The sequence below is a fragment of the Danio rerio genome, chromosome 21 (assembly GCF_052040795.2).
Source record: "Danio rerio strain M-AB ecotype USA chromosome 21, GRCz13ab, whole genome shotgun sequence".
Taxonomy (NCBI): Eukaryota; Metazoa; Chordata; class Actinopteri; order Cypriniformes; family Danionidae; genus Danio; species Danio rerio.
Genome location: NC_141041.1, coordinates 48,641,298 through 48,656,486, shown reverse-complemented (window position 1 = coordinate 48,656,486; position 15,189 = coordinate 48,641,298). Strand labels below are relative to the sequence as shown.

General features: G+C 38.9%; 1 protein-coding gene across 2 annotated transcripts in view; it reads right to left on the bottom strand.

The window, feature by feature from the left end:
• The window catches only part of septin8a (septin 8a), a 46,708-nt gene that overhangs the window by 18,841 nt on the left and 12,678 nt on the right, over window positions 1–15,189 (bottom strand). For both annotated transcript variants that reach the window (XR_015519431.1, NM_001115117.1), the window contains 3 exon segments: window positions 7,078–7,192; window positions 4,554–4,749; window positions 1,510–1,696 (listed from right to left, as the gene is read on the bottom strand). Coding sequence is in view for 1 of the 2 variants with exons in the window: in NM_001115117.1 (NP_001108589.1) it covers window positions 1,510–1,696; window positions 4,554–4,749; window positions 7,078–7,192 (498 nt within the window). In the remaining variant the exon portion in view is untranslated.

Here is a 15,189-nt window from a genome sequence, read left to right as displayed (position 1 = left end):
GCTGATATTTGGTTAGTTTTAGGTTGTTAAATTAACCAACCAAAATTCAACGCCACCCAACATCAAGCCAACGTCAATTTAACGTCAAATACTGATGTCAGCTGACATTGATATTTGATTGGTTTTAGGTTGTGGCAATAACATACCAAAATTCAACATCTGGCCAACAGCTCAAACCAACATCAATTTAACGTCTAAAGGCTCCTAAACTCCGGGACGCTTTTCGTTTGCATTTATCGTCAGCGTTTTACGAGATGTTTTTCTGCATTCAAACCCAAGCGCTTTTCACTGGCGTCAAGCAGAAGAGTATGCGAAATCACTCCTTGACGTTAGATGGCGCTACACAACTTAAAGCTTCCGACACCCGCTTGTAACATAGAAGAGGAAGAGAGGAAGTTCACACGCTTGTTAAAGTTACTGGTGACTTGAACAAGCATAGATGGGTCAAGTAGCAGCTCCAGCTCTAGCGATGAAGAAATTATTATTGTTCACCAGTGCAATAAGCAGCTCCACGTTCATATAGCCTCTGGTTGTCTTCTTCAGTTTTGCGCTTGAGCGCCTCCAAGTGTTGTTTACTGTAACTTCAGCTGCTCCGTGCACGTGAACAAAAGTGGAAACCTGATTGGTGGAGGTTTTAACGCGGCACATCAAATGAAAAAAAAAAACGAGCATGAGACGTTTTTTTTTTTAAATGACGCTTTTGCACCTGGCAGTTTGCGCGTTGCTGTGCACGATCACATTGACGCCCTTTATATAGTCATGAGGCGTTAAAAGTTGATGGAAAACGCGAGCAAAAAATATCTCGGTGTACACGGGCCTTAATACTGATGTCAGCTGATGTTGATATTTGGTTGGTTTTAGGTTGTGAAATTAACTAAACCAAATTCAACACCTAGTCAACATCTCAAACCAACATCAATTTGACAACAAATACTGATGTCAGCTAACGTTGATATTTGGTTAATTTTTGGTTGTGGCAATAACATACCAAAATTCAACATCTGGCTAACATCTCAAACCAACGTCAATTTAACGTCTAATGGCTCCTAAACACCGGGCGATTTTCGTTTGCGGTTATCATCAGCGTTTTACGAGATTATTTTCTCATTTAAACCAAAGCGCTTTTCACTGGCGTCAAGCAGAAGAGTATGGAAAGTTGCCGTCTAATACTTATGTCAGCTTATGCTAATAATTGATTGGTTTTCGGTTGTGGCAATAACTTACCAAAATTCAACGTCTAGTCAACATCTCAAACCAACGGCAATTTAATGTCTAACACTGATGTCAGCTGACGTTGATATTTGGTTGGTTTTAGGTTATGGAATTAACCAACCAAAATTCAACGCTACCCAACATCTCAAACCAACGTCAATTTAACATCTAATACTGAAGTCAGCTGATGTTGATATTTGGTTGGTTACAAATTGTGGCATTAACTTACCAAAATTCAACATCTAGCCAACATCTCAAGACGTCATCAGTTATTCCTAACATAAAACACACACCCACCTTGCTGTCCAGCTTCTTCATAGTGACTAAATCCAGGGATTTGAGCGAGTGTCCCGTCGGAGAGATGAAGTAGAGGCAGATGTGGATTCTGGTGTCGTGGTAGTTGAAGAGAGAACGCTTTATTTTCAGCTCTTCCTGCAGGTAGTTTTCAAACTGTGTGTCGATATAGTCCACAATGGGTTTATAGCTGAGGGAAACAAACGTGATGTGATCAGCAATTAACTCTGATATGCCTACAAATCACATACTAACTTCTTAACGTTACAGGCTTCAAAATTGTACTATGTTTGTTTAGCTAGCACACATTCTTAACACTTAATGTCCAAGTTAATCCACTAAAGGAAAATATGAATTTGTTTATGTAATCTTCAATCAAAGTCTGAGTATCTGCTTCTGGGTATGTGTAAAAGCTATGGAATGGCTTACCCATCAGCATAAGGAATGCCGTTTCTCACCTTTTTACCGTTGCTTTTAACTTAGATTGATTATTTTTGTTAATTTTATCATCCAATTGTATTGAATCGTTTATATTTTATTGTTTTATTGTGGTCTTTTTTACTGTCTTTATTGTTCTGCTTTGCCTTGTATGCCTTGTAAATAAAATGTATTATTATTATTATTCCGCGTTTGGAGTGGGCGGTCCTCCCCGATGATGTCAGTTTGACGCTTCAGCCACAATAATCTAAGCCACGCCCTTCTTACCATTAGTTTTCTACCAGAGAATGATTCTCAAAAAGAAAGCCCCACCCCCTACCCAATATTCAGTTTCAGTTGAAAGCAGTGGTGCCTGCAGCCATACGGGGAACGAGAGGGCGCGAACTGATACCGCTTTTTATTTATTTATTACATAATTTAATTTGATTATTAAACAGTATACACTGTGATATATTGACAATGCAAGACAGACAATGCACTTTAATTCATGGGAATTAATTAAAGTGTGGGTTTATGTGTTTTAAAGTGTGTATGTACTTGCATGGTGGGAGATGGGTATTGAAATCTATTGGCTTTAGTTTTGCTGGCGGTTTTTCCACACACTAAAATTCAAAAGCTAGCTATTGTTTAAAACAAGGTTCAAAATGAGTAAACGCTCTGAGACATTTGCCAAAATGCCTAAAACTAATGAGACGAATATTGCTTCCCCACACAGGGTGGAGACCACAGTCTCATTAGCACTTAAGCCGGGCGAACTCCAGACCCAGCCCTATCCTGAGGTCTCCTCGCATGAAACCGCTATACGATTCAAGGTGCTTTAAACTATTTTATCTGACAGACTAGCACAAATAAGCAGACATCTTCATTCTCACAACAAGTTTCTGAGTTCTCTCACCCTTCCAAAAGAGTTTGAGACTTATTTTAAAGCACTTCACCTCAGAATTTATTTGTTATTCTTGTTTATCTAGTAGATGACTGACCTACAAAACATATTAAAATTTTAGATACAGTAATGTGCTTTCATTTTCTCTGTCGCATTCGTAGCAATGCCCTTAAACAATCTAGCCTTTGACAGCAAGCCTCAGTGTTTTTTGAGATTGAAATAAGAATAAGGGATGATGGGGCGGGGTGGTGCTGAATATGTGCATACCTTTAAATGAAACCCTGCAGGCGCCCCTGGTTGGCAGTACATAATCATACTAAAATAAACGCCTCAGCAACAGCTCACTGTGGCTTTAATTCATAAACATTTTCTATCATTTATATTCTCTGGTAAAAGTTAAGATGGTGTGTGTGAGAATGCAGAAGATGCAGCTGTGTGGACTTGACTGGAGCATGTTTACTCTGTCCTTTGACTTCTTGAGCATTTTCCCCTGAAAGCAAGCAGTCATAGCCTAAAAAAAACCTCTCATTCTGGGCGCATTTTTCTCAAAAGAAAAGATGTCTGGAACTGTTCCCAAAAATGTTAGATAATCAGCTGGTCCAGGCAGCGCTGTGGTTCAGTGGTTAGCACTGTCACCTCACAGCAAGAAGGTTGCTGGTTCGAGTCCAGGCTGGGCCAGTTGGCATTTCTGTGTGGAGTTTGCATGTTCTCCCCATGTTGGCGTGGGTTTCCTTTTGGGTGCTACGGTTTCTCCCACAGTCCAAACACATGCGCTATAGGGGAACTGGATTAGCTATATTGGCCGTAGTGTATGAGAAAACATAAGAGTGTATGGGTTTTTCCTAAGATTGGGTTGCAGTTGGAAGGGCATCTGCAGTGTAAAACATATGCTGGATAAGTTGGCGGTTCAATTCGCAGTGGCGACCCCTGATAAATAAAGGAACTAAGCCAAAAGAAAAAGAATGAATGATTGAATGAATGAATGAATGAATGAATGAATGAATAAGCTGCTTGTGTGTCCAGTTTTACACACTCAATATAATACAGATGGTCCAAGAAGAAACAATTGAAGAGTAGAAGCGTCTAAATATTATAATATTATATATATATATTCCCCCTCAACAAATGGTCAATAAAAGAAGGCAGTTTTTTTAAGAAAGTCATACTGAATAATATAAGAAGCTGTTTTGCTTAATTATTATTTTGATAATTGCGAATTAAACGATTTAGTCTTTGATTAAACGGTCAATGCTCATTTTTTGTGATGAAAAGCTTCATTCATTCTTAACCAAATTAGCGAATAAAATACAGTATCTCTGTACAGAATCAATACTTCAACCCATTAACAAACACATCCCGAACTAGTCTCTAACCAAGCCTTTAAGGTATCAATTTGGCTGTAATTCAACACAATTAAAGCCTCCTTCAATGGTCAGAAAACTAAATAAATAAAATACCAAGTAAAAGTGAATGAGGTGAATTAATCTAATTTGTGTTTATAAACCCATCAAGTTTACATGATTTCAGTCAGAAATTTTCTCACATGTTGTGATCTTCGTCCTATTTTCAAATAGTTCCCGTGAAATTAAAATAGTTTTTAAAATGTTAGTATCAGTATGTTGTTCTTAAGTTTATCTAGAAGCCAGTGTGAGGTTTTTTTCTGTCACCTCATTCTTCAGTTTCTCATCAAACAAATGCTCTCTGGTATCTAGTACGAAAGTCTTACCTTTCTTCTTTGTTGATTTGGTCCCCAAAGCCCACCGTGTCGACGATAGTCAGCTTCAGGTGGACGTTGCTCTCTTGCAAGTCGTACGTTCTGGGCCGCAGGTAGACGCCGTTTTGGTAATGGCTGGCCTCCTCGTTTTCAAACATGGTGTTAAAAAGCGTGTTCATTAATGTAGACTTGCCGATGCCCGTCTCACCTAATGAGGAGAGAACATTCGGTTAGCAACAGCGAGAATCTTACATTGCGATATATTTAGTTTTTCTGCCATATTTAGTTGAAGTCTAAATTATAGACGAATTATTCATTCATTCATTCATTTTCTTGTCGGCTTAGTCCCTTTATTAACCCGGGGTCGCCACAGCGGAATGAACCGCTTATCCAGCTAGTTTTTACGCAGCGGATGCCCTTCCAGCCGCAACCCATCTGTGGGAAACATCCACACACACATTCACACACACTCATAGACTATGGACAATTTAGCCAACCCAATTCTCCTGTACCGCATGTGTTTGGACTGTGGGGGAAACCGGAGCACCCGGAGGAAACCTACGCGAATGCAGGGAGAACATGCAAACTCCACACAGAAACGCCAACTGAGCCGAGGTTCGACCCAGCAACCTTCTTACTGTGAGGCAACAGCATTACCTACTGCGCCGCTGCTTCGCCCAACTTATCCAGCAAGTTTTTACGCAGCGGATGCCCTTCCAGCCACAACCCATCTCTGGGAAACATCCACACACACATTCACACACACTCATACACTATGGACAATTTAGCCAACCCAATTCCCCTGTACCGCATGTCTTTGGACTGTGGGGGAAACTGGAGCACCCGGAAGAAACCTACGCGAATGCAGGGAGAACATGCAAACTCCACACAGAAACGCCAACTGAGCCGAGGTTCGACCCAGCGACCTTCTTGCTGTGAGGCGACAGCACTACCTACTGCGCCACTGCTTCGCCCCTATAGACGAATTACCGGCTTGTAAACATTCAGGATGCGCACGCAGTGAGGTGGCAGAAAAAAAACAGGAGTGCTAGCATTTACAGCGAGGGAATGACATCCGATGCGGTACAGAGTTTGTTGTTGTATTAGAAATAAGTTATATTGATTACATATTATGTATATTATTTCCATAATGCTTTCAGTGTATTATAACAGCTCATCACCCAGTGATAAGCACAGTTATTCTGCAAAATTAGCGTTAAAGTGAGCAGCGTTCGTCTGACAGGTCTCCTTGCAATAGAACTATCCCAATGGATATTGGATAAGACGAAATGGCCGAGCATCCAGCCCGAAATATACAACTACCTAAATAAACCTCCATGTGATTTTACAAGAGAGCAGTTAAAGGCCTACAAGTATTCACACATGATGCCTGCAATTTTGTTCTGTGTGTTCACGTGCAAGAAATAATGTTCCGTGATTACCAGATTCAAAACTTTTCAGTGCTAAAAACCGAAGTTCTGCCTAACCAAAGACAAGGAAAGAAGACGGAGCTGTCCGCTTATTAAGTGTGACATCATGCGGAGCGGCTTCCGGGTTCAAGCGCTCTATTCAACTGAATGGGGAGATTCATGAAATGGTATTAATAAACGTTTACGAAGCGATTTAATACTTTAAAATTAATACTCCCGGTCCTCCTGATTGGCCAATCCGGGCCTGACTCATAATGAGACTGAGCATTTAAAATGACACAAACCGAAATCAAAACTTTTAAAGATAGAAGTGAGACTTTCTTTTGTCCGTTCTTTCTTAAGATGTATATTATTTTGCTATTTAGTTACTGATGACTGCTTTGCAGCTTTCAGCCTTGAATTGAATGATTAATTATAGTCTTTCGTTTGTTTTGTAGCAAAAATATTATTCATTAAATTGACATGCATATAAAAACAATAGTGCGAAATAAATATTTCTTACTGCAATGCTTCATTTTTGTCAGATGCAAACCATACATTTATTTTTCATAAAGTAACAGAGTTTTTATAGCAGATAACTCAAATTAAAGCACATTCAAAGCAGCATCAGAATGAGAAATGTAATTCATAGTTACTATTATTGTCATTTTCATCATCATTAATATTCTATAAATATTAATTATACAATTTGGAATTATTGCACACAAATATCATGTTCATCTAAGCATTAGATAGTTGTTTCTGGGTTTTGTTAGTCCTAATTAATGTTATTTTAAAATACAATAAATCCATTAAAATACATGCTCCGAAATTTTTTGCTGGTGCTCCTAAATATTTGAAGTTGGTACCGAGTAAAAAAGTTAATTTCGAGTCCTGTATTAGTGTTGTTACAATACTGGACTTTCTAACTTCAATACGACACCTTGAAAAATATCAATATTCCATACCATATTTGATACTGAAGAGGAAATAAATGTAGCATGTCTCCCTGTCATTTAAAATATGCAACCCATAGGCTACGCAGTGTGTAAACTATTCAGTTCTAGCGAGAGCTGAATTCTCCTTCCACTGACACAGTGTTGCGATGGGTTGTTAATGTTGCTTACCCACACAGAGGATGTTGAAGCAGAAACCCTGAGTCACCGATTTACTGACCAGCTGATCGGGCAGACTGTCAAAGCCAACATGACCGCCGAGGCTGAGGTTACGCTTTTCTTCATTCTGCAGAGAAACAAGACATTTCTTTCTTTAGGCTGGCGTAAAAAACTGGCTCTGAAATCAGACACACGTAAAGGACAAGGCAAAAAAAAATACGTACATTAAATGTAATAGTAAGCAGGGCAAAACCATATCAGGTAATCATATCAAATCACATAAGTAATTCTAATAACGATATATATTTACGATATAGTACTAATAGTTTATATAGACATTGACCACATTGATTCAATTATTTTCCTTCAGCGTAGTCTCTTATTTATCAGGTGTCACCACAGCGGAATGAACCGCCAACTATTCTAACATACGTTTTACACAGGGTATGGCCTTCCAGCTGCATATCAGCACTGGGAAACACCCACAAACACTCCCATTCACACACTCTCATACACTACGGCCAAATGAGTTCATTGAATATACCTATAGAGCATATAGTGTTTGGACTGTAAGAATCCTTGTGGTTATTTTGTGGATAAAAATTCATCAGGTGGACTCTCTCCAATTTTAAACCCCAGGTTAAAACCTTTCTGTTTAGGATTGCTTTTAATGACTTTCTGGATTAATATGTTGTTTATTACTCTTTTGTCTTGGTTTTATATTGTGCCTGTGACATATTGTAAGGTGTCCTTGAGTGCTTTGAAAGGCGCCTATAAATAAAAGGTATAACTATTATTATTATTATTGTTGTTGTTATTAAAAATTCCCTAATTTAAATCTAAAACAAGTCTAATATTTTAAGACAATTTAAATGAAAAAAAGATATACAGTAAAGCTTTAACATTAACTTTTTGTTTATTTGTTACTATTATTTTATTATTATTATTATTATTATTATTATTATTATTTTATAGCAACATGAATAAATTAAAATCACAAGTACGAATGCAAAACAATTGTGGTTCTATTGTGAATAAAAATATAACATAATTCAGAACTACATGAATCTAAAATCCCATCACAATGCTTTTATCACACTTATGAGTGGCCTAAAATCAAAGTGCTTATTTTAAAGATTTTTTTAACAATTTTACTAGTAACTATAATGCTTTAACATACATGTTTTTGCTAATTATTATTATCATTGTTATTAATATTATCATAATTATAGCAATATAAATGCATAATATAACCTTGATAACTTTGCATGCAAATTTGTGATTTTTGTGGAAAAAAAATCCATAATTGAAGAACTACATATCCCACCAAAATGCTTTTATCTTACCCTAAAAATGTTTTTTTTAGATTGTTTTATGTTTATAGAGAAAATAAAAAATAAACTGTAATACTTTAACACTACTTTTTTGATTTATTCTTCTTCTTATTATTATTATTATAGCAATATAAATATATAAAAAATCACAAATTTGCTTCAAAAATAAAATTGTAGTTATATTGTGTATAAAGTATACACACTAATAAGTGCACCAAAATCAAAGTGCTTTTTAAAAAGATTTTGTTTTATGTTGATCATTTAAATCTTAATTTTTGATTAAGCCATAATTATAAAATGTAATGCTTTAATTTGACCTTGTTGGTTTATTATTATTATTATTATTATTATTATTATTATAGTGATATGAATATATAAAAACACAAATTTGCATTAAAGTAATTGTGCTTATATTGTGGATGAAAATAACATAATTCAGAACTACACAAATCTATAGATCCCATCAAAATTCTTAAAAAAATATATTTAAGTGTTTATGAAAAAATATATAACTGTAAAACTTTACCATGAACCTTTTTTGTTTATTATTCATTCATTCATTTATTTTTCTTCAGCTTAGTCCACAGCGAAATGAACCGCCAACTATTCTGGCATTTTTTATCTTCTGGCATTTGCCCTTTCAGCCATGCTGGCAAACCACTGGAAAACACCCATATACTTTACGCACATACACTATTTTGTTTACCCAATTCACCTATAGCGCATATGTTTGGACTGTGGGGAAAACGAGAGCAATGCCTATGCCAATACGGGGAGAACAGGCAAACTCCACACGAAAAAAGCCAACTGACCTAGCTGAGACTCGAACCTGTGACCTCCTTGCTGGGGCGACAGTGCTAACCACTGATCTACCTTGCTGCCCTTGTTCATTATTAGTAATAATAATAATATTATTTTGATAACTCCATAATTCAGAACTACACAAATCTAAAACCCCACCAAAATGCATTTATCACACTATCGAGTGCCCGAAAAATCAAAGTGCTCCTCCCTCGTCTGGGTTTGTCTGTTTCCCCAATGCAGGCACATATTTGGTGGATGATGTCACCGAGACGATCGCGGAGCAACCGAGGGAAGCAGCAGATCAGCCGGCGTAACATGCAGAGCACAAAAGAAATTCTGTCTGGAAAACCTGCACGGACCCCTGTGGCATTTCACAAACAGAGGCACTAAAGGGGAGCTCCGACATTAGGAGCTGAAGGGAACGGCTGAAAGTGTTTCTGGAAAACATGCAGTCTGGAGGGGGGGGAAATACAGAAAATAACTACAAAAAAAATTGGGGAAGGCTTGAACAATGGCCATATATGGGCTGATATAAGCAAATGCCCCCCCGCCGCCGCCGCCGCAGGGGAAACATTTCCCCTCAGGGGGCAGTAGATCAAGAGGAAATGGAGCAGCGTTTAGCCCACAGAACAATATTTTCTCAAGCCGCCCTTCACAGTGACAGGCCCAATTCACACACGCTGACAGAACACTGAGAGCTGTGTGTGTGCAAATCGCTCAACATTCCACACATTACTCAGAGAGAGAGAAAGAGAGAGAGAGAGTGAGCCCATCTGAAAACACTTCCCTCAATGCTAACACCACCACATTCCTCCTCAGGATGCAAACAATATTATGAATTATGAGCTCGTCACAATCTTCCATTTCATTATGATGAAACTTTAATAGAATTTGCTCTCGAGCTTCAAACCTGGATCTAAAACTACTGTAGCTTCATCTGTGAGTAGGCCCGTCACAATAATCAATATATAAAGCAATTTCACATGAGTAGCAGTGCCCCACCAGTGCTGATATACAGCCATAGCACACTGCTACGAGTGTGATATTGCGTTTATACAACAGTTCAACGCCACAATCTGGTACATAAAAAATAAAATCAAACACAGAGAGTCTAAAACCCTTTTGTATTAGGAACTACTTTCTTCCGCCATTCATTCACATCTGCAGCTGACGTCAGAACAGCAGAAGCCGTTACTAATTCACCAACGTCACTTTAGAGCTAGTGTTTGAATGATTCTCTATAGCGTAATGAGAAGTGACGCTTCTGGTGTGTGACCCCCTTAAGGTGATGACAAAACAGCAAATTTTGCTCACATTTTAAGATTATAAGGCTGACCATGACATGAAATGCCATCCGTCTACAGAGATTTCTCACCAGACTGCTGTTGTGTTTGCGATAAGGAGGGACGAGGCTGAATCCAGCTCCTTATTCGCAGCTTCTTATTGACTCCACCTTAAAACCACGAGGCTTCCGTTTTTCAGCTTTTTGTTCGCGCTCGAGAACACATTGTGCAAGGGCTTATTATGCGGTTCTGGCGCCATCTTGTGGATAGAAAATGTCATCCGCCGAAGACGAGCTCTCAGAAATTATAAATATTTCAAAATAGGCACTATTCTTACAAATAAACTGCATAGTTGCAATCTAAACAACTACATTCTCCACTAAAAAAGCCTCAAAAGTACATTTTGCTGTCTAAGCAACAGTAATATTTGTCAAACTGTAGCCTGCTTTTTGCTTGCTGCTTGTGGGCGGAGTAATACACAGAGGTGAAGAGGCCTTTGTGTGATGTTACTGGGAACATATCGCACGGCTAACAGCCAATCAGATTTAAGAACCAGACAGAACTATTGTATAAATTGACTTATCGCACAGCACACGGACATGACCTCAATCATTTTTGGTGATCGCCCATACATAAAAACCAATCTCTATCTCTATAGAAGGTGTCAGTGTCAGTATAGTTAAACACACTGTAGTATTTAGTATAAATTACTATAGTATAATTACATGTGGGTGCCCAACAGGCTGAAAACAGATCTGATAGCAGATATCACAGCCTCTGTTACTCTTTTACCTTGCACTTTCTGTTAACATTTATTATTATTTATTTAGGATATGCGTTTTCACATTCTGATTCCAGTGCCTCATTATCAAACTGACCATAATAAATTAAATATTCTTGAGAGTAAAATATGATTGTGTTCTTTCAGTGTTTCCTCTAGGATTTTTCCAGCTGTGGCGGCAGGCCTTTTACTCAGATCTACCAACTATCTACGGCGTTATTTCAATGACAAATGTCGTGCGCGCAGTATTACAACTAGAAATCGCATTTATCTAATATGAGCATGCATCTCTTTGCTTGCATGCCGATTTCCTCTGTTCGTGCACTAAACCTCTTGCACACGCCCTCAAATATACGATGCTCAAGCGCAGATTTTCTTGTAGGCTTTCAATTAAACGCTGCTGAAGTGTGATTTAGTGTGTTTATGTAGTGAGTATGTCTCCAGTATTTATTAGATTTGCTAGGAATATTTATAAATGTCTCCAATAGACCTACAGAGCGGCATTAATGCGACCTGAAGTGAAGTGAAACGGCTATAAACACCAGCAAAATAAAGTCATTGCATGTCACCTTAAATGGTTAAGCAAATAACGCACAGCACTACATTGATTTTAGGAAAGTTTGCATACCTTTTAATACGTTTTGGTGCGATTATCACCTACTATTGAGAAAAAACAACAACAAAAAAACAACGACTGAATGTTTTGCATGAGAAGCTGTAATTTAGTTGTGGCGACCCGCCATGGAAGAATGATTGTAACGGAAACCATGTCTTTGGAAGAGTGTACTTGCATCGTGATGATATTATATGGTTATTCTGGTATTATATAAGTGGCATGAAACGGTCTTAAAATGACAATAATATTGTTTAATCGCAATATATTTTGGTGTGATATATCATACAACAAGAAATAAACATCGTGACAGGCCTACCTGTGACAAAGAATTATAGCTGTGGAGAGAAATTGCTTCTGCGATTTGTAAAATGCAGTCGCTGCTCTCTCTTAAATTGATTCTGAGATCAGTTTGAGTGCTCTAGGCTAGTTTATCACCACCACATGGCATTCTAGGCTAGTGTTAATAGGTCCAGTGAAATTAACAAAGTTTTTTTTAGATGTTAGTATAAGTATGTTAGTCTTCAAGAATAGCAATAAGCAAGTGTGGTACAAAACAGCGACAAAATATAGAAGATATTTAGTTTGTCACTTCCACCTAAATTCATCAACGGTTTTATTAAAGTCATCCCGTACTCGAGTTTGTGTATGACTCCCATAAGCTTGGACGACTGCATCCTTACACCTCTGCAATCACTGATTAATAAAGTCATCTGGAATGACAAAGAAACGTTCCTGCAGGACTCCCAGAGTTCATCAAGATTCTTTGAGTTATCTTCAACGCCTCCTTCTTCATCTTACCCCAGACATGCTCAATAATGATCATGTCTGGTGACTGGGCTGGCCAATCCTGGAGCAGCTTGACCTTCTTTGCCTTCAGGAGCTTTGATGTGGAGGCTGAAGTATGAGAAGGAGCGCTATCCTGCTGGAGAATTGTCCCTCTTCTGTGGTTTGTAATGTAATGGGCAGCACAGATGTCTCGATGCCTCAGGCTGGTGATGTTGCCATCCACTCTGCAGATCTCTCGCACGCCCCCATACTGAATGTAACCCCAAACCATGATTTTTCCTTCACCAAACTTAACAGTTTTCTCTGAGAATCTTGGGTTTATGTGAGTTCCAGTAGGTCTTCTGCAGTATTTGTGATGATTGGGATGCAGATCAGAAAAATCCGCCTTCTGTCACTTTTCCAAATGATCAACTAGAAGTTATTATTTGTTTCTCTTACAAATGGGATCCAAGGCAAGACTTTTGTCAGGTAGTGTACTGTTTCCAGGTGAACGCTTTCATTAGACACCAGAGGGCTAACAAGAAAGCGCATCCTTTAAAACTACAGCTCTGCGGGGAGCAATGATGCTTTCCAAAGGACAATCCATAATGGAGTTCAGCACAACACAGATTGTTAAAGGCAGATGGGCACTCCGGATGACAGTGGAGAACAGCCAAACTGGGACGGCTCCATTCTCGCCCCCTACATACACCTGAGTTTATGTGTGTGCCCGTTCCAGCACACTGAAACAACAACAAGCCTCATCGGAAATGTTGCTGGCATCCCATCTGATACGGCAGGAGGAGGGGCCGACATGAAGAAGAATGCAGATGGTCTAGATTTGAGCTCAGCGTGGCATCTGTGCAAGATTGACAAGCAGACTGAGCTTTATCTGCTATTTCTATTGGAGATCTTCGAGCATGTACACACTGTCTACCTGCCATTCCTTGGATGCATTCTTGAAGGTCCTATGTAGGGTTGTCACTATACTGGAATTCGGTACCAATCGATATTGAAATGTTAAAAATGTCCATTTCCCGCTAACGTCCGAGTGCGTTCTTAAACAGCGCTGATTTGCCATTGTGTTCACGTGCTCAATAGAAATGACTGTGATTGGCTGGGAAGGTCATCAGTTCACCGAAATCACCTCTGTTTACAGAGTGTAACCACAGATACAGGGACACTGGGGTGTTTTAAAGTCTTATTGATCAGGTGGTTTGTCTATAAGGTGAAATACGAGCGATCCGCTGATGAATCGCAGCTTTAAAATGCTCCAGTGTCCGGTTAGTTCAGTGAACTGTTGACCTTCAAGGCCAATCACAGTTATTCCTGTTGAGCACATGAACACAATGGCCAATCAGCACTGTTTAAAAACAAGCTCAAAAGCACTCAAACATTAGCAGGAAATGGACGTTATCAAAGCCCCTCTAGCTCAATCTGTAAAGCATGAGACTCTTAATCTCAGGATCGTGGGTTCGAGCCACACGTTGGGTGTTTCTGTGGCGAGGCAGAGGCCCAGTAGGTAGTGCTGTCGCCTCACAGCAAGAAGGTTGCTGGTTCAAGCCTCGGCTCAGTTGGCGTTTCTGTGTGGAGTTTGCATGTTCTCCCTGCCTTCGCGTGGGTTTCCTCCGGGTGCTCCGGTTTCCACCACATTCCAAAGACATGCAGTACAGGTGAATTGGGTAGGCTAAAACTTGTCCATAGTGTATGAGTGTGTGAATGTGTGAGGATGTTTCCCAGAGATGGGTTGCGGCTGGAAGGGCATCCGCTGCGTAAAAACTTGCTGGATAAGTTGGCGGTTCATTCCGCTGTGGCGACCCCGGATTAATAAAGGGACTAAGCAGACAAGAAAATGAATGAATGAACGTTAAGATGTCAGTAGACTGGTATCGAATTCCAGTTTTCGTGAAAACACTAGTCCCATGACATTAAGTTAAAAAGGTAGATGGTAATTTCAGTCTGTTAGTTTTAAGGATGTCTATTTTAGCTAGTGTGTTCCACAATTTTGCATTTAGAAGATCTAAAATTAATATAGACATCCAAAGCATGCAGTTTGTCACTTCTGCCCACAAGCCCAAATCAGAAAAAGCAAATGGAATGGAAAACGGAAATATGAAAAGAAAGTAGTGATTTTTAAACTTACTTTGACTTGTATTTCGCTGCAGACAATAAAACACACGTTATTTAATTTGTTCCGCATGATTTTCTTTTAAAATAAACACGTATTCTAATGGTGGTTTTGCAATGGTAAAGCATTTAACACTTGTAATGTTGCCGTTCCTTTTCACAACACTTAAAAAGACATTTAGGGACTGAAGATGCCAAGTGATGAAGCGTTTCAGGTGTAATTTTGTCCCATTTTTCCTGCAAACAAGTCTTAAGGTGGGCAAAAGTACGGGGTCTTCAATGTTGCATTTTGTGCTTCAAAATGCGGTACACATTCTCTGGTCAGGACTGCAGGCAGGCCATATTTTGATGTATTTGATGGTAAACTGGCGATCCACGGCCCATATTTGCTCCTAAAGAGCTTACAATCACCTG